General features: G+C 45.2%; 1 protein-coding gene across 3 annotated transcripts in view; it reads right to left on the reverse strand.

Moving 5' to 3' along the window:
* The window catches only part of mamdc2a (MAM domain containing 2a), an 80685-nt gene that overhangs the window by 48313 nt on the left and 12303 nt on the right, over positions 1-20069 (reverse strand). For all 3 annotated transcript variants that reach the window (XM_026311933.1, XM_026311915.1, XM_026311924.1), the window contains exons 4-7: positions 18656-18740; positions 18383-18520; positions 11504-11760; positions 1115-1208 (exon numbers count right to left, since the gene is read on the reverse strand). In XM_026311933.1, the coding sequence (XP_026167718.1) occupies positions 1115-1208; positions 11504-11760; positions 18383-18520; positions 18656-18740 (574 nt within the window). The remainder of the gene's footprint in view (positions 1-1114; positions 1209-11503; positions 11761-18382; positions 18521-18655; positions 18741-20069) is intronic.

Raw genomic sequence — 20069 nt, forward strand, 5'->3', positions numbered from 1 at the left:
GTGCTGAACCTTGTGCTGCTGTCATCTTAATGTGACTGAGGACTGAGCCACGTAGGAAATGGAACATGCTTGTGGCGTTTATTCATAGACAAGAGCAGCAAGATCATTTATTTTGCCGAGAGGATGGACTTAATGACCTCATAAACTCTCCCCTAGCACAAAGTACAAGGACTTTCATAATGCATCCCTAGTATTGATGCGATTGCAAAAAGTAAGTGAACCCTTTGAAATTATTTTCACTGATGTACAGATTTTTTAAACATATGATTACAACTATTCAAACTTATATACAGATTATACATATATATATATATATATATATATATATATATATATATATATAAACTTATATACTTATATTGCTCTATTCTTATAAATGCTAACTGGAGTCAGAAGTCCAATCAATGAAATGAGGCTGAAATTGTGTGTTTGAGCTATGTTGGCTTGCAATGAAGAATTGTTTATTTGAATAAACTGGGTTACAAAATAATCTTAGAAAATCTGGAAATTCAACAGTCTACACGCAGACAAAAACTGGAATAAATGGAAGTGGAGGAAGCTGTTGCTTTCCAACAAAACATTACGGCACCACTAAAATTTGCCAGTAGGGAGCTGCTGGTGGCGTAGCAGTAGCGTGCCCGCCCATGAATGCAGGGGACACCGGTTCGACTCCCAAGCTGCCTGTCATAAGATGACCTGCATTCTTCCCTCGTTCTCTCCCTGATTTCCTGTCTCTCTCTCCACTGTCCTATCAATAAAGGTAAAAATGCCCGAAAAAATAATCTTTAAAAAAAAAAAAAGTAGAGGTTGGGTGATGCACTGCCAAGAGAGGTTCAACAAGTTATTAAATCCAAAAGTTCCCTTACTGTTCCCATCAGCACTAATGCTCTGTTGGGTAAAGACACAGAAAGCTATAATTGTTTGTGTGCTCTTAGCCTACTCATGTTTGTCTATACTTGAGATGAAGATCACATTAAATGACTAGTGAATAAAGCAGAGCATTCCAAATGGTTGATACAGTTTTGCCATTTTAATTTCTGTAAACCTAAAGCCCTAATAGTTAGATTGTTGTGATCATCCTTTACTCTTGTAAAATCTAGCTGTCCCTTCTCACCTGTGTCAGTGTGACAGAATTCAGGGGAAAACGTGATGTCATCTATGGCCACGTATCCACCTCTGGCACTGTTAAAAGCCACCTCAAACACCACCTGGTAACACACACAAACAGTACCAATCCACAGATGCAGAATGAATAAGTATAATTTAGACATATTACTCAGAAGAACAGGGTCTAAATTCTTACAAATTTGTAAAGTATGAAGATATATATGCTGATAGATGAGCCAGCCATAGAAGGCAGACAATGACATCAGTGTACTGTGGGATAAATGCAGGAACATGGGTCAGTCAGGAAAGTGCTGCGCTATGGAAAAGCTCTGTATGAACGTTGGCTGAACTTGACAGACTCTGAGCCAGTTAGTAATGTTATGCAAGCTTCTTTTCCACAGTAACAGCAGAAGGGCTGCGGGAGTAAGAGTGGGAGGGGGAAAGGAAAGGAAAGGAACACAAAGCAGTGTATGTCCACTCAATTGCAAACATCACTGCACAAGCACAATAATGACAAAGATGAGAAATGAGTACCACGTGTTTATTTTTCATGCTCTTACTAAAAATGTGATTTTACTGAGATGAAAATGAGATCAAGGAAAACACACTGAAACATTGGAAATGATTACAAGGCATTAGCAGTAAGCATTTCAGTAATTTTCAGCATTTCAGGATTGCAGTAAGCAATCCATGTCATTCATTTTTGAAAGCTGGGAGTAAAAAACAGATTGTGCACATAATTTACAAGACTGTAGAGTGCTGTCAGAGTTACAGTACAATTGAAAGCTATCCAGAGAATTTCCAGCAAAGGGCTTAATGTACAACAAGGATTGAATCATCTTGTATAAAAACAACAAGGATTGAATCATCTTGTATAAAAACTGTTATTTGACTATTTCAAGCCATAACAATCACAATTTTAATAATAAACATGAGTCACTGATATGTCAAAAAAAACCTCAACCAAGTTATTATCTATAGCTATTTTGGATTCAGCAGTTTTGCATTTTCACTGAATCTAGGAGTGCGTGGCAACACAGGGAACACTGGGAAGCTGGACTGCAGGAATGAGGAACACAAGCACAGGCATGTGAACTCTCTCACGTGAAGAGTAGTCACGAAAATATGGACTCACACAACACCAGGGAACCAGGAAACACAGGAGAAGGAAAGCCCCACACACCAGGAACACGAGAAACTGACCACAAAGAGAGAAATAATCATCCAGCAACTAGGTGACACAAAGTGCAGGTCTATATACCCCTGCCACTAATGACTGATTAGGATCAGGTGAGGCCCATCACCTAGTTGCCAGGGACGGCACATACACACACAGGGAAAGAGAGAGGCACAGGGAGAACACGCAGGGAACCAGGTAGACACAGGTGATAATAATAACACTAATAAACATAAAGCTACCTGGGGTAAACCCCAGGTGACACAATAAGAGTCCCAACACAAGGAAGTCAAAAACCAGGGACCATGACAGAGAGGCCATGTAAAAATGCACACTTTTCAGTTTCTTTTTTGTACAGATCCGTGACCAAGTTGGTGTCATCTCATGTATTAAGAATGTCAACAAAAAAAAAATTCCATATCATACGAGATCAGAAATTTAAGATGATCATGGCAACCATTAATATAATCATGGAATTGGAGCAAATATTTACATTAGTAAAAAGGTTCTGTATGTCCATAGTGACCAAATAAGTACTATTTAAATTTGTCAGTTTTTAAAACCTTAATCATGTCTATTGAATCCTGTACATAAGATGGTAAAGCTGTGACAGAAGGTTTGATGAAATAATCAACATAACTGGAAATATTTTCAGTTAGTAAATCTATAGTACTAATTATTACTAAAACTTTTATATATCTTAGGTAGAACATACAAACCGGGATGAAAGGGTGAGATACTTTCATGAATACATATTGATTTTTTGTCAATTCACCTATGGAAAGTAATTATTCTAGTTTGGTGTCAATCTACTCTGGTGGACAACTGAAGCAATCTTTTTGGAAGCACATGCAATTGTGCATCAGTTTCACCTGTTTTGGTGCAATTGAAAGTGAAAATGGTACAATGGAGAGGCAAAAGCAAGACAAAATGAAGATTCTTCTTGTCATGGGATGGATTTTTGAGTTCCAGTTTTGGACTTTTATTTTGGTTAATTTCCTGTCTAGCGCCTATGTTGTGGTAGATAAATTTATGCTCATTATTACAATTTCTTTCACCTATGTTAGATTAATTTTAATTTTTGTTCTGAATGTATTTATATGCCCTCTGTTCCTTTGTTTGCTGGCAGAGCATGGAGGTATTTCTGCAGAGCAACCATCTAGGCATAGCCAGGCTGGGCAGGAGAACAAAGAGGAGTCAGGGCTGTCTCCACCAAGGCAGTATAGACAAATGGGCAGCCTAATAATACATCTTAAAGTTTGGAAAAGCAAACCTCCCAGCATCCTTCGGTTTACATAGGTTTTTTTTTTTTTTGAGATTCTGGTGGCTTTGTAGCTCCAAATAAAAGGTACAATGATGGCAGAATGATTGGCAGAGCAATCATTTTAATCACATCAATCTTTCCTACAAGAGAAACTGGGAGAGTCTTCCAATAATTTATACTCTGTTTGAGTTGCTCAATCTTTTTATGCCAATTCTTTTGTAGAAGGTCCTTTGTTACAACTACACCAAGACAAGAGAAAAATTCAAGTCTTTTTAAAAGGGGTAGAGTGTATATATGTCATATTAGGTTCCTTAGAAACAGACATAAGCTCACTTTTGTCCCAGTTAACAGAAAACCCAGAGAGTTTGCCAAATTAGTTAATTATTGTCAAAAAAGGAGGTATTGCGGCTTCAGGATGAGACATAAACAAAATGCATATTTTGCGTATTTTGCATACAAAATGTGGAAGAAGTTAAAATACATATGTCTAGGGCCAGAGCAGGCCCCATCGAGGCAAATCTGCAGCTGCTGGCTAAGACTACTTGTAAATATGGAAAAACTGTTATTCACGTCAGCAGCAATGACACCCAATTACGATTACGCCAATCAGAGGTCACTAAAATGTTAAGTCGATGTGTAACTTTGCCAAATTAATGTCGGACTCCATAGTTTTCTTTGGACCCCTCCCCAATCTGACCAGCGATGACATGTTTAGCCACATGTCATTGTTCCATCGCTGGCTGTCCAGCCAGGTGGTGTCCAGCAAACGATGTGGGCTTCATAGACAATTGGCAGGATCCTGCAATGGACTTCCTACGTTGGACTTTTAGCTTGAAGGATCAGACAGGACCCACTCTTTCTGTTCGCTTTACCTTGTTTTAATTTTGATTTATTTCACCTGTGTCTCATTTTCTTCCACCTAGTTTAAATACCCCTCCTGTTCCATCAGTTCCTTGCTAGGTTGTCTGTGTTGCTTGCCCTTGTTGTTGTCATCCCTGTATTCATGATCGCTAGACATTCCCAGCTTTTTGTTCCAGCCCTGCCTGTGTTTTCCCCTGTTATGGATTTTGTAGTGATGGGCAAGTGAAGCCTCATGAAGCACTGAGGCTTTCTTGTAGTGATGGGCAAGTGAAGCCTCATGAAGCACTGAGGCTTTCCTGACAATTGTGCCGAAAAAGATTCAAAGCTTCGAGACTTCAGTGACGGTGACATCTGGTGGACAACTGAAGCAATAGCAACCTCTAAAGAGCACGAATGAAGCACTGGCACTGTTTCAATCCCATGACAGCAATAAAAGTTCAGACCTCTTGAAATCAAAATGATCCCAAACTTTAGAACGTCGCTTATTGGTGGGACTCGCCGTGAAACTTGCCAAAATACTCATACTCTCACTCTCCAAATCCTGAAGCAGAATGATGCATCTTATATAGCTGGTATGGCACCAAACCACTCAAATCTGTCAAACCCGTCGAGCTGTCATTGCCTCAGAATGCATTGAAACGCCATGAGCCAATGACAAACACTGAAAGACTATGAGCCAATGAAAAGCTTTGAAACATTTTGAAGCAATGAAGCGCGAAGCGAAACAGTGATGACGTGAACGTAATCAGTCACGTGACACTGGTGTTTTGATACAAGCTCCGACACAGTGTTTCGAATCACTCCGCTTCAGGAAGAGTGACACAAGCTCCGAAGCCTCGGTATCATTTGCCCATCACTAGGATTTTGCCTTTGGACCTTCTGTGTGCTAAGTAACCTTGTTTATGTCTCTTTAAGTTTTCCTCTCTGTGTCTTGTGTTGTACTCTGTTCTTTCCAAGTCTGTGTCTGTATGTCGGTGTTAGCCTGATGTGTCCCCGTTTGTGTGCGTGACCCAGACTGCATTCTTAGTTCTGTGTCTGTATGTTCTGTCTGCCTGTGGTGTCCCCAGTGTGTGAGTGACCCAGGCAGTTCCAAGTTTTGTGTGTTGTTAAGCGTTCCCTGTTTGAGTCTGTGTCCCCGTGAGCGTGCGTGACCAGATCGTCTCTGTGTTCCCCGTCTGAGTCTGTGTCCCCGTAAGTGTGTGTGACCAGACCGTACTCTGAGTTCCGTTAGTTCTGTGTTCCTGAGTCTGTGTCCCCATAAATGTGAGTGATCAGACCAAATTCTTAGTTTCCCCGTGTTCTGTGTTCCTCCAAGTTCTGTGTTCATGTATCTGTTGTATCCCAAGTTCCGTGTTTCTCTTGTCTGGTGTTAACCCTTTGAACCCAAAGGCTCAGGTCAGGGGAGAACCCTGACCTGAGCCTTTGTTCCCGTGTTTTTTGATTTCTGTTAATAAAATCATACCTGCAACTAAGTACCAGTTCTGAGAGCACCTTTGGTCCTTTTAAACTAAAACCTCCGGGTTTGACACTGATAGCGAGAGACGGCATCCATCCCACTTTGAATGGTGCAGCTCTCATCTCTAGAAATCTGGCCGAGTTTATTAGCCAACCTAAAGCCTGACAATCCAGAGTGGGGACTGGGAGGCAGAGACTCAGTCTAAAACGCCTCTCTGCAGTTTCCTTAGAAACCATCGCCTCCCTCAAACCACATAGAGATTGTGTCTGGCCCTCGAACATATGAATCAAATAAATCAGATGTTAACAGAAGAGGAGTTATTCATAAAAACCTAATAAAAAATAAGTCCACTCCTCTTATGGAACAGAAAAACAGAACAGTCAGATGTGGATTATTAAATATCAGGTCTCTTTCATCTAAATTTCTGCTAGTAAATGATTTGATAACTGATCACCAAATTGACTTTCTCTCTCTCTGACTGAAACCTGGCTACAGCAGGATGATTATGTCAGTCTAAATGAATCAACCCCCCTCAGTCATAAAAACTGTCATGTTCCTCGAAGCACAGGTCGAGGTGGAGGAGTAGCTGCAATCTTCCACTCAAACTTATTATTAAACTTTCATCCTCAGAACAATTATAACTCATTTGAGAGCCTCACTCTTAGTCTCTCACATCCAAATTGGAAAACAACCAGTTCTACTTGTCATTGTGTACCGTCCACCTGTCCCTTACTCAGAGTTTTTAACAAACATTTAACTTCAAGGGCTCTCATCTAAACAAGTGTTGGGCATGGGCGAATGATTCTAGGCACAAATTAAAGCTTGTAGATTGTTGAATTAATGCAACGCAGTTGCACCAATCTAAATACAAGTCATAAGGAGAAGTAGGGGAATGAAGAAATTCCAAATTCTCATCTATTGGCTGTGTCATAGGTGGAAATTTGGAAATACTTCAAGGGCTCATATCTTTCCAGACTTCCTATCTGATTTAGTGCTTAGTTATTATAAAGTTATTATAGTGGGAGATTTTAACATTCATGTAGATGCTGCATTTAATTCTATATTAGATTCAACGGGTTTCACTCAGAATGTTAACCCTCTGGGGTCTGAGGGGGTTTTCGGGGCCTGGACAAATTTTGACATGTCCTGACATTTGTGATTTTTTCAGTGTCTTTTAAACATATTAATGTCTAAAGTATAATAACACTGTAATCAGCACAAAATTGGCTACAATAATATGTGAGCAGCAAGTTTATACATGATTGTGTTTTTGAGAAAAAAGTGTTTATGCATGGTTAGTGAAAAACTACAATTTTTTACTCACTGAAATAAGACCATAAAACACAAACAGAACATTGGTTCACAAGACTTTGGAGACCTGCATGTTGTAGGCTGAAGTGTTTACTTCAGAGTGCTGTGAATGTCATCTTTGTCTCTGTGTGGAATACAAGAAGCGCTTCTTCATGTCCGTGACGCCCCATCATCGAAACGCGCAGAAAAAGTGAGTAAATTCGTTTGACATTTTATGTAATTTCTCGGGGGTGTGCACATATTTTGTTTGGTGTTGGGGAACTGAGAGACCGAAACGCAGATCAGAAGCTGAGAATTCTTTATTGTGCAAAGTTAATTAAGAGCAGAGTCCGTGACGCAACTCGGGAGTCCTTCCAGAAGTGCGGGCCCAGGACTGGGTCGAGAATCGTAGGTGCGGTAGGAGCGGTGCGGAAAGGTGACCGGCATGCATGACCTGCAAAGAGACGCTGTTTTCTTATTCAGTCTCACTTAGTTGGAAGAGCTAGGAAAGAGACACTACCAGGTGAGTCAAATAGACGATCTGGCAACTGGCTGAGGAAAGCCAGCAGCATTATAGTGTCGTTGATCACTGGGACCCCCCTTGCTCCTGCTGCACCTGTGAACACTTAACAGACAGACACGGAAGGAGAGGGAATGAGAACACACAAGGAGGAGGAATGGGACCGGGGAAAGTCGCAGCGCCTCTCCCGAGAGGCGGTTGGTACTGCCGCCTCATGACAGTACCCCCCCCCCCGACGGGTCGGCTCCTGACGACCCCCAGCCTTGTCAGGATGGCGCCGGTGGAAATCCCGGAGCAAGATCCGATCCAGGATGGCCCTACGCGGCACCCAGGACCGTTCCTCTGGACCGTAGCCCTCCCAATCTACCAGGTATTGAAGCCCCCGACCTCGGCCGGCGGATGGTGTAGGCCGCAGCATCGTCAATGATGCGAGGTGGTGGAGGAGGCTTGGAGGCTGGATGCAGTGGCGAGCTGACCTCCGGCTTAATCTGGGAGACATGGAAGACTGGGTGGATCTTCATTGGTGGAGGCAGGGCGAGTCGCACCGCCACTGGGTTGATTATGCGAGTGATGGAAATGGGTCCGATGAAACGAGGCGACAGCTTCTTAGACTCTGTCTTCAAGTAGATATGTTTAGTCGACAACCACACCTTTTGACCTACCTTATAAGCAGGAGCCGGAGTCCGGCGGCGATCTGCCAGGCGCTTATTTTGGATCGAGGTGCGGGTAAGGGCTGCCTTGACCCGATTCCAAGTCCGACGGCACCGGTTCATATGGAGCTGGACCGAAGGTACCGCCACCTCCCGTTCTTGGGCCGGAAATAGCGGTGGCAGATAACCCAGCGAAGCCTCGAATGGTGTTACTCCTGTTGCTGCGCTGGCCTGGGAATTATGGGCATATTCCCCCCAAGGGAGTTGTGAGCTCCAGGATGTGGGGCTCGCCGCGGTGAGGCACCTCAGCATGGCCTGCAGATCTTGGTTAGTCCATTCGCACTGGCCATTGAACTGCGGGTGGAAGCCGGAGGACAGACTCACTGTTGCACCCAATTCCTTGCAGAAGGCACGCCAGACCCGCGACGTGAACTGGGGGCCGCGGTCGGACACCACATCCAGAGGGATTCCGTGAAGCCGGAAGACATGTTCCGTCATTAGCTGTCTCCATGGCTGTGGGGAGTCCTGCTAGCGCCACAAAGTGAGCCGCCTTGGAGAAGCGGTTGACAATGGTCAGTACCACAGTCCTCCCATCAGAAGGAAGGAGTCCCGTTATAAAGTCCAGGGCTATGTGTGACCATGGTCTTGAAGGGACAGGCAATGGGAGGAGTGATGATTTGTTTTCGACTTGAATTGTTTCACTCAAAAGAAAACATTTCAAGCTTTCTAGCCATATAATTCTTATTTTTATGAGCCAAGTATTCGCTGAGATTCTGGTTGTTTTATTTACACGTCTGTGAAGAGAAATGGCAGAGACAGAAAAGGCAGAGAGCGCACCCTGTCGGCTTTCTTTATTTAAAAAAAGCACAACGTTTTGTTGTTATGATGGTATACCACTGAAACTAGACCCTTTACAGATTTGAATGATATACTTCTTTTATCTGTACGATCAGAATTGACGGAGTAATTTAAGTTTGTTTCGGCCTTATCAGGAAAAGATGCGTCAAAATGATTCCATCTTTATTTACATCTATGCCATGTGCCAACACAGTGGTGGGCAGTTGCTTCAATCCTACTCTCTACCAAATTGATCATAGCCTCACTGCATGAAATGCTTGATACTGTGGACCCTCTGAAAAAGAAGTCAGTGAATCAGAGGAGATTAGCCCCATGGTATAATTTACATATTCGTACCTTAAAGCAGGCATCACGAAGGCTGGAAAGGAAGTGGCGTTCCACAAATTTAGAGGAATTTTTTCTAGCGTGGGAAAACAGTCTATTAACATAAAAAACCTCTCTGTAAAGCCAGAACTGCATAGTATTCATCACTAATATAGGAAAATAAGAACAATCCCAGGTTTCTTTTCAGCACTGTAGCCAGGCTGACAAAAAGTCACAGATCTGTTGAGCCCAGTGTTCCCTTAGCTCTCATCAGTGATGAATTTATGAGTTTCTTTACAAATAAAATCACACCTATTAGAGATAAAATTCAGCAGATACTTTTTTTAGCTGCCATAAATGAATCTTCTACTACAGTAGCTCTTGAATCATCTGTAAAACCTCAGTTATGTTTAGACCGCTTCTCTCCCATAGATTTCTCTGAATACACATCAGTAGTTGTTTCATCGAAATCATCAACGTGTCTCTTAGACCCCATCCCGACTAGACTGCTTAAAGACACCCTGCCATTAATGAACTCATCTTTATTGGACTTGGTAAATTTATCTCTAGTATCAGGCTACGTACCACAGGCCTTTAAGACTGCAGTAATCAAACCCTTGCTCAAAAAGCCTAGTCTGGATCCAGGAGTCTTGGCTAATTATAGACCAATATCCAACCTACCATTTATTTCTAAAATCCTAGAAAAAGCTGTTGCTAAGCAGCTATCAGACCACTTACACAGGAATGAACTATATGAAGATTTTCAATCAGGATTTAGAGCACATCATAGTACAGAAACAGCACTGTTAAAAGTCACCAACGATCTTCTCTTAGCCTCATTGACCACCACATGTTATTACAGAGGAACAGCATTAAAATGGTTCCAATCCTATTTTAACACAAACACAATCCTATTTTAACACAAACCAGTTTACCAGACTTCAAGCATGTCTAACTGACATAAAGGCCTGGATGACCAGAAAAACTAGTCCATGCATTTGTTACCTCAAGGCTAGATTATTGTAACTCATTACTATCTGGATGTCGTGTAGTTAGGGTTGGCTTCAGGTAACCCTGAACTATCCCTTAGTTATACTGCTATAGGCCTAGACTGCCCGAGGACCATCGTTGCAGTGAGCTCCCCTACCCTAACCCTAACACTCCCTTCCCTTCCCCTCTCTTCTTCTCCTCCCCCCTCACATGTATATTCCTAGTTTGTGCTCTCTCCCTCTCTCTCTCTCTACTTTCTGCAGGTGTCCTCAGTCCTGGAGCTATATATTGCTGATGTGCAGTTACTGGCCCCACCAACCTGCAGTGTCTATTTGTTGTTTATTGTTGCTGTTCTTTTCTCTCTCCTCTATCGACTCACCCCAACCGGTCGAGGCAGGTTCTGCTGGAGGTTTTTTCTTCCATTAAAAGGAGTTTTTCCTCTCCACTGTTGCCAAGTGCTTGCTAATAAGGAATTTGTTGGGTTTTTAGTTTTTGTAAAGTGAAGATTTGATTCAGCATACGTAGTATGAAAGGGGCCAGTTTATCATTAAATACCTTGAAAAATTTTATACAGAACCCATTGGGCCTCCCAGCTTTATTATTAGGAAGAGAGGAAATCACTTTTGTATCTCACCCAAATTGATATCCATATCTAACAAAGAGGAAGATCCACTTCATAATTTACCATTATCATTAGTGTTTATGTAAAGATCTATTTTGCTTGACAAGTAGGAGCAAAATTCCCTATCCTTCAACAGGGATTTATTTAGTCGCCAGTTAAGGTTTTGCTGTTTTTGGTTCAGTTTTAACATTAAAGACACTGGGGAATGATCTGATATAAGAATGTTATGGTGTGTACAATCTACAATTTGTGACAGTAATTTAGAAGCCAATATAAAATAATCCTTGAGTATGTCTTAAGTACTGCTGAAAAATAAGAAAAATCTTTCACTGAAGGGTAAAGAAGCCAGTCAGTTTGTCATCAAAGCTGAGATACTATAATACTATAATTGTGTATGGTACTAACCTGCAAGGGGTGTGGGGCTTTGATGTCAACATTAACCAGAGTCCAGCCAACTGTAACATACACCTCAGGCCTCCAGATCTCTTCATAGAGACCCAGATGGTCTCTGGTGAAAACTGAGAAGATGTTTCCCCTCTCCTGGTCTCGGTTGTAGTAGAAAGACAGGCAACCAACCATGGGCACTGTGGTCATAGGTGAGGTTAGTTTGGCCACCTCTAGGAAGTGCTTGGCGTACACAGAGTCCACATACATGTAATGGCCTAGAATAATAAAAGATGTACTGAAGATGAGCTGAAGATACATGGTTAAAGTATGTCACAGTTATTGTCACAGTTGCCATAAGCAGGGGTGGAAATAAGGCATTACAACTACTTACGTTATAATAATTAAGTAATTTCTTTTTGGGGTACTTGAGTATATTTTGAAGTCTGTAATTTTACGTGTAAGTACAAATTAAGCTAAGAAATCAACTTTGCTACTTTTAAAATCACACTTTGTTACTAAAGTAAATTTACAGTTTGAATTAATAAACAGTCAAACTCTTGACTGGTATTTCAGTAACCAACACACAGTGTTGGAACTCAGAGTAATTTATGGGTTCAGTGTTTGGAGAAACAAACCACATTGAGACTAAGGACAGCAACACTGAAAAAAACTGGGAATGGCCATTGCGGCATCTGGAGGAGTTCACATACAGAGGAAGGAAAGGAGAAAGTGTGCTAATGAAATGCAAACTTTGTTTTGATTTACAAGTTACTACTACATATTAATATTAATACTATTAATAAATCCAAGACTCTGGTTGCCCTGAAGTATATAAATATCATGTACAACTCACAAACTATTTGTTAAAAAAAATGTTGGACTGATTATTTTGAGCCAGAGTGCAAAAGATGATAGAAGATATAAGAAGATTCAAAATCAATCGGTCAGAACAAAACCCTAATCAGAGGGTTGAGGAGGTGAGAATGAGGAAAAATAGATGTTTCTGCAGAATTGCTTCCTGATGCTAACTGAGAGAGACAGAGAGTATTTGCTGAAAGCAGAGGAAATTTCTCACTGTTCAGTGTAAGTTACAGATAAACCTCCTGTGGGATGACACATAAAAATCGCTGTTATGTGTGCAAAAATCGCATGTTATGTATGTATCATGTATAAACATGGATCATACATCATACATGATGTTTGTATATACTGTGGAGGGTGTCAGAAGCAGTGGGCACCAGACAAATTTGTTTTTGTTAAAAAGGAGGCAGCCTCTAAAAAGGAGGCTGCCAGGATTTTCTTTTAGAACTTTTGTTTACTAGAACTAGTAATTAGAATAGGAGACAGGCCATGTTTTGTTATATTCTTTTCATTTTATTTTGGCACAACTGCCTGTACTCATCCTCTTCCTCCTCTAGTTAGGCCCGAGCAAGGACCAAAGGTCCCAGCGCAGGGACTATTGTTATTGCTCAACGTGCAAGGGACGACTTCACTGGGGCTTCAGGCATCATCTAGCATCTACCCACACCCCACCATGACGTTACTGGGCGTTAGACCTTTCCAAAAATGTATAATATGTGGGTTTAGGTTGGGCGTGGGCCCGGAAATTGTTAGGGTTATTTTTCTTCCCTATTCTTCTTATTATTTTTCCCCAAAACAACCTCAAATTTGAACCCCTGAACGTGTGTGAAAACTCACCAAAATTTGCATGCCACTCAGAATTGCGTGAAAATTTGATATTTTATAGGTTTCATAAACGACCTCAAAAGAATGGCTCTTCAGTGCCCCCGACAAAAGTCAAAATACATTGCGCCAATGGGAGCCCCGCTGACATTTTTGTCATCGCACAGTCACCAACTTTAGCAAGTGTCTTCTTCATGTCAGGCCAAGCAAAAAAGCTTATTGTGTCGAGGTCGTGCGACCAACAGGAAGTCCACCAGCTGGGAGTTTATCTTGAGGTCATTGAGTTCGTTGATTTTGCTCACCTCGAACTTGAACAAATTCCTCCTTGGGCTTTTGACCGATTGAGCTCATTTTTGGCCAGCATCACCTAGCCAATTTTTGGGGGGTAGTCAATTCGGGGGGGTGCTCGGGTAGGCTGTCCCATTCAGGGGGGCGCACGGGGGGGCACTCGGGGGGAGGTGGTCTCCTCGGAGGGGTGGTCCATTCAGGGGGAGGTGCTTAGGGAGGCGGGTTGTTCGGGGAGGCGGTTCGCTGGGGGACGCCGTTTGCTCAAGGCGAGGGCCATTCATCGCCACTTGCGGCTATATTTACATTTCCTTTTGTTTGGATGAATACATTTGTTTGGCTTCAGACCATTCCAAATTAAGCATGCACTAACACCATTCTGCATGTCTTTGGACTGTTGGAGAAAACCAGAGAACCTGGAGAAAGCCCATGCAGACACATCCGGAGCGCGGTTACACTGTCCTTCAGACACCGCTCTGGGAACAAACTCTCGGCCGGTCCTGCTGGGTCCGTTTCTGGCCGAAGCATTCTGTCACGGCGTGTGGGTGGTGTGGTGTGAAGGAAGAGAGGGTAGGACCCAAATGCAGGACAAACCAAGGCTTTATTCCTCCTGGGAACTCCAGGGCACAAAACATAAACTCGGGAAAACCGGATAAGACGGTTACCTCTAAGACCGGGTGAGACGATCGCTACAAAAACACACTTCCTAATAGTGAACACCAACTCAATGCAACTATGTGCAACCAGTAGCTCACTCAGTGCAACTAATGCTTCGGCTCCGAACAAAGGGACAAGGGAGGTATGAATAGGGGGAAACACAAAAAGGTAATCAAACCCAGGTGAGCATAACGGGGACAGGTGAAACTCATGAACACAAATGAACACAAAGCTGCCAGGGACCAGTGCGAGGAGAAAACGGAAGTCACTATACAATAAAGGTCCTCAGGCAGGAAGTCCCCAGAGGGACTCATGACAGGACCCCCCCCTCAAGGCCGGATTCCAGACGGCCCACGAGTTCCACCAAAAGTCCAGGGTGGGGGGGGGGGAACACAGTTTATGACCCCTAACAGGGCAGAGTTCTGGGTCGATCCGCTGATCGGCTTCTGGGGTACACAAAGTCTGAGGCCGTACCGGCGGACGGCCTCTCTGACAGGCGAAGGTTCGGGTCCGTTCTAGAGGGCGGCCCCACAGGCGGGTGTGGGTCCGAAGCCATTCGGGAGCACGGCGGCCTTGCAGGCAGGCGTGGGTCCGAGGCCGTTCGGGAGGACGGCCTCTGAGACGGGCGAAGGTCCGGGGGCGTTCAGGAGGACGGCCTCTGAGACGGGCGAAGGTCCAGTGCAGTTCGGGTGGACGGCCACGCAGGCAAGCGTGGGTCCGGGTCCGAAGCCGTTCGGGAAACTTAGGTAGCCGCCGCATTGGCGGCGACGGCTCCGGGGACTCTGGAGACGGCGGCCGACGAGGTGGCGCTGGGGACTCTGGAGACACTGGCGGCAGAGGAGATGCAGGGGACGCTGACGGCCGGGGAGGCCTCTGCGGAGACGGCCGGGGAGGCCGCTGCGGAGACGGCCGGGGAGGCCGCTGCGGAGACGGCCGGGGAGGCCGCTGCTGAGACGGCTGGGGAAGCAGCGGGCACGGTTGCTCGCGACACTCAGAAGGAGACTGCTGAAGCAGCTGGTCGGGGAAGTCTGCTGGCTGCCACGTCTGGTTGAGGAACTCAGGGGCTGGCTGCTGTGGCTCTTGCTGCTGAGACGGCTGGGGAAGCTGCTGCAGAGGCGGCTGAGACGGCCGGGGAAGCTGCTGAGGCGGCTGAGACGGCCGGGGAAGCTGCTGCAGAGGCGGCTGAGACGGCCGGGGAGTCGGCTGCTCGGGAGTCGGCTGCTCGGGAGTCGGCTGCTCGGGAAACGGCACCTCGGAAAACGGCAGCTCGGAAAACGGCAGCTCGGGAAACGGCAGCTGTTGCGGAGGCTCTGGCTCAGGTGGTGGTCCGGACGGTCCAGGGGATTCCTGCCCCGGGGACTCCGGCTCAGGTGGTGGTCCGGACGGTCCAGGGGATTCCTGCCTCGGGGACTCCGGTGGCGCTGGTAGCTGGGCCTCAACGCGGGCGCCAACATCGTGACGGAACTGGCAGGGCTGGAACTGGCAGGGCTGGAGCTGGCAGGGCTGGAGCTGAGAGGGCTGGAGCTGAGAGGGCTGGAGCTGAGAGGGCTGGAGCTGGGGCTTGAGCCTCGGCGTGGGCGATTTCACCACACCGAGGGACGAGAACAGGCTGGGCCGGGACCTCCGTGGGGACGTTGTCGTCGGTGCGCGGAGGCTCGGGGATCCGGACCGGGACCTCAGCGGGGACGATGATGTTGCCGCACTGAGGGTCCGGAGCTTGGGACAAGCCCTCAGTGGGGGCGCCGTCGACGGCACGCTGAGACTTGGGAGACTTGGGAGACTTGGCTGGGCAGGGCTCCAGCGTTAACGGCCGAATCGGCACGCTGGAGGTCGGGCAGACAGGGCAGGGCTCCGGTGGGGACGGCCACGTCGGCACACCGGAACTCACGGGACCTGGCTGGGAAGGTGCCTCAGCGGGGACGTCGTCGTCGGCACACTGAGGTTCGGGTTGCGGCTGCAGCTGCGAGGTGGTGGCTGGGAGCTCCAGCGACGAGCGGCGGCTGGGCTCGGACTGCCGAGCTGATGATTCCGCCGCCCTGCTCGGACGCCGTCGCTGCCGGCGATCCTGTCGAGCGGCGAGGAGGGACTCGGGCTTGGCAGCAGCGAGTGTGCCGCCGGCGGAGGCGGGGACCAGATCCCAGGGAGCCAAGGACTCGGCCTTCAGCTCCTGCCAGATGGCGCGTGCCTCTGCTGGGGACAGCCGCTGAGGCTCAGGAGCTGGTGGCGGGAGAACCAGTGTCTGAGGCTGGGACTCTGGCGACTGGAACGCCGGGGCGAGGGAAGGAGCCAAGGTAGTGGGAGGCCGGAACTCCGGTGGAGGCGACTGAAGAACCGCGAGGCACCTGCTCTTGACGCCTTGGAAAGGAGCCTGCTGTTCTCTGCCTTCCTCCAGAAGAGCGTGGAGGGAGGAGAAGAGCTGGAACGCCGTTCTCACACTCTTCTTGGAGGTGTCGGGCGGCGTATGCTGCAGTCCCCGCAGCTGTTGGCCACACACCATCAGTCCTAGCGTGTAATCTGGGGCGAAACCCAGACACATCCGGAGCGCGGTTACACTGTCCTTCAGACACCGCTCTGGGAACAAACTCTCGGCCGGTCCTGCTGGGTCCATTTCTGGCCGAAGCATTCTGTCACGGCGTGTGGGTGGTGTGGTGTGAAGGAAGAGAGGGTAGGACCCAAATGCAGGACAAACCAAGGCTTTATTCCTCCTGGGAACTCCAGGGCACAAAACATAAACTCGGGAAAACCGGATAAGACGGTTACCTCTAAGACCGGGTGAGACGGTCGCTACAAAAACACCCTCCCTAAGCTTGCTACTGGAGCCCCAAGGCCACACTGGAGCCTCAGCCCACTCTAGAGCCCTATTCCATGCCTACGCCACAGTCCAGTCTTTTCTTTTCATCTGGTTGCTGACCATTGGCTCTGCTGGATTAACCCATGGAGCTTTGTTGCACTGTGGGTGTCAGCTTAAGGTGAACTATTTACTAGGACACGACACTTGGAGGATTACTGGATTCCATCATCCACGTGGGAAATAGAAGTAAGTCTTTTCTCCGATCTTCTCTGATTATCTGTGTTTCTGTGTTCTGTCGTAGTGTGTGTGTCTTCTCTGTGTTGTCTCTTCTGTTCTGTTCTTGGGTTACATATGTTACATATTTAGCAATAGAAGCAGAAATATAACAGGAACAATCAAGTCATTGCATAGCTTCAGGTCATGTCTGGGAACACATGTTTAGCTGCTAAAGGAATGGTTTAATGGCTGGCTGTGACCAATTGGGAGTCTATCTGTTACAAAGGACTCTCTTGGTTAGAGCCGATGTGGTAATTCTGCAAAGTCTGTTCATGATCAAAAGGGAGTCTGGCAATGCAGCATCACCTCCTGTTGTTTGGTGCAGTGCCATCTGTAGGTCACTAGTCCTTGGGTTATCAGTTTCTGAACAATAGATTCCTTAAGCGTAAGTCTCAGATCACTCCTGTGTTTTTAATCAGTCTTGGAATGTAAAAATATACTTATGGAGGTCATTTGATCCTGCCATGGGTGCCCTACACTGTCCTTGTCTGTGTCGAAATCTGACTTCTTGATCATTACGGAAAGCGGCCTCATGCCGCCAGTCTTCGAAGGAAGCAAGGGCATCAGTGCATGGCAGCTCCAGAGCCCCAACACAGAGTCCCCTTCTGAAGCCTATCAGGGGCGTGTTGATGTGTTTTCTGCGGCCAATAGGTGTCCACCTCCAGTGTATGCTGATTTTTCCTGTGACCCCAAAGGGCCTGCCTAAGTCAATGCTTCCCACAGCCCAGAGGGGGCTAGTTGTTGTCTGTGGCTCAGCCATCCTATCCAAGATCACTCCTGTTCCTGTCTCAGCTGGATGGTTGGACTTAATTCCAGTTCCAGTTTCCTCCAGTTTATCAAGGAAAGCCAACTTTTGGGGTGGGTTCCTACCTGTGGACTCTTATTTTATTTTGTTTGATTATTCCCTTCAAATGCTTTGGACTCTGTGTTGGACTCTCATCTTGTTCATATCTGGTTAGTGTTTGATTCTTGTCACTTTGGGTTGTGTTCTTGTTGCTGTTACAACTGCTAAATAAACCCCTTCGCCAAACTGTCACGCCTTGACTCCCTGTGTTTTGACTGCATTGAACAGCCTGACAATAATTCCCTTTGATAGACAGAGTGTAAAGTACCATTCCAACAAACATACCTACAGTATATACTGTTTGTAAACAACTCTATCCAAATGGCACTGCATGTGTCACTGCATGTGTTTGTGTGTGTACCTCTCTGGGTATTGTTGGTGTGGTTTTCAAGCAGGTTAGACTCAGACTCTCTTGCCATACTCCCCCCAACATACCAGTTGACATTTGGGTTCCAGCTGTTACTGTAGCCACACAGGTGATTCTCCTCAAACTTACACTCTAGTAACAGAAACAAAAAGATGAACATTATCTCTGGCTTAGTGTTACATACAGTATTTTGTATGAATAAGTGCAGTTTAATATAAGACTACACATCAGAGGTGAAACTTTCATTAATATAATGATGGCACTGACCTATGCAGTAACCAGGAACAATGTGAATTTCAAAGATGGCAATGCTGTTCCCTGAGCCACGTTCAGGTCGACCTTCCAACAAAATCTGTGGAGGTAAAAGAAGACTTACCAGCAAGCTGTGCCAGTAGGCCACCACTATTCCATTATATCATAAATTATCATGTTTTTAAATATAATGACAAGAAAGTGAACCTCATGGAATTAACCAAATATATTTTTAAATATGTCTTAATTGTATTCTTCATCTTTGTTAAAATAATGAACAAACAATGTATTGAACTAATAAATACTCAAAGCAATATTCAAACATTCACAGTGTAGGTTAGAAAAAGTATGTGAACCTCTAGGCCAGGGGTGTCCAATCCTGGTCCTCGAAGGCCAGTGGGTAGTGAAGGTATAGTTGGAAAACACTTTTTCTAACCTACACTGTGAATGTTTGAATATTGCTTTGAGTATTTATTAGTTCAATACATTGAATACATTGACACCCCTGCTCTAGGCTACGGGCCACAATAAACGCTAACTGAAGTCAGGAGTTAGCAAACCTGGGGCCCGATCTTCATCTGTAGATTAACTGCTAGCTGGATAAGTTTGTTGACAATTTAACACGATCCTGGATCTGTTCTTTCAAAGTCACATTGACACTGTTGTCCTGGCAACATAACCACACTTCTCAAACCTGCATGGGAGCAGGTTTATTCTCAGGCTTAGACTGAAATCCCCACCAGAGTTTGAATGTGTGCTCAATTATTTGTGATATTTCTTTTTCTCCACATAGATGTAAAAATGCGATTTTTAAAGTGTTTTTATGTTGTTCAACATTTATAATTATAATTAATGTTAATTTTTATGTGTCCCAATCCAGGGGCTGCATCCTTTGATGGATGTATTTGAAGGCTGATTATGTCACAGTGGTGTGACAAGGCTGTCCTATTTGGAAGGATACATCAGATCCAAACTTCTTTAAGCAGGAAACAAAGGCTGCATCTGATGTATCCTTCTCAGCCCAACATATACCAAGATTCTTTGTGAAAGGTGACTAAAACAAACATAACAGATATGAGCAGCAAGGCGGTCACTGTGAAGATACAATTACCCACATTAAAAATGCTAGTAAACTGACATTAGCTAAAGTTTACACTGTTGGTCAAAGTAACATCACACAATGACATACATCGCTCACCAACGCATCTACCAAAATAATATAAATTAAGAAAAATAAAATCTCTGGCTCCATCATTAGCGAGTAATTTAACATAGCTGTGAAGGTTGCTAGGTGACAGAAAGAACTGACATAACCAGATGTTCTCGTCCATGATTAGAACATTCAATATTACCTATTTAATCTTGGATCTGTTAAGCCCTTACAAAGCATGGGCGCGTGGAGTCCAAGCAATGAAACCAAATTAGAGCT

Source organism: Mastacembelus armatus, unplaced genomic scaffold (assembly GCF_900324485.2).
Source record: "Mastacembelus armatus unplaced genomic scaffold, fMasArm1.2, whole genome shotgun sequence".
Classification (NCBI taxonomy): Eukaryota; Metazoa; Chordata; class Actinopteri; order Synbranchiformes; family Mastacembelidae; genus Mastacembelus; species Mastacembelus armatus.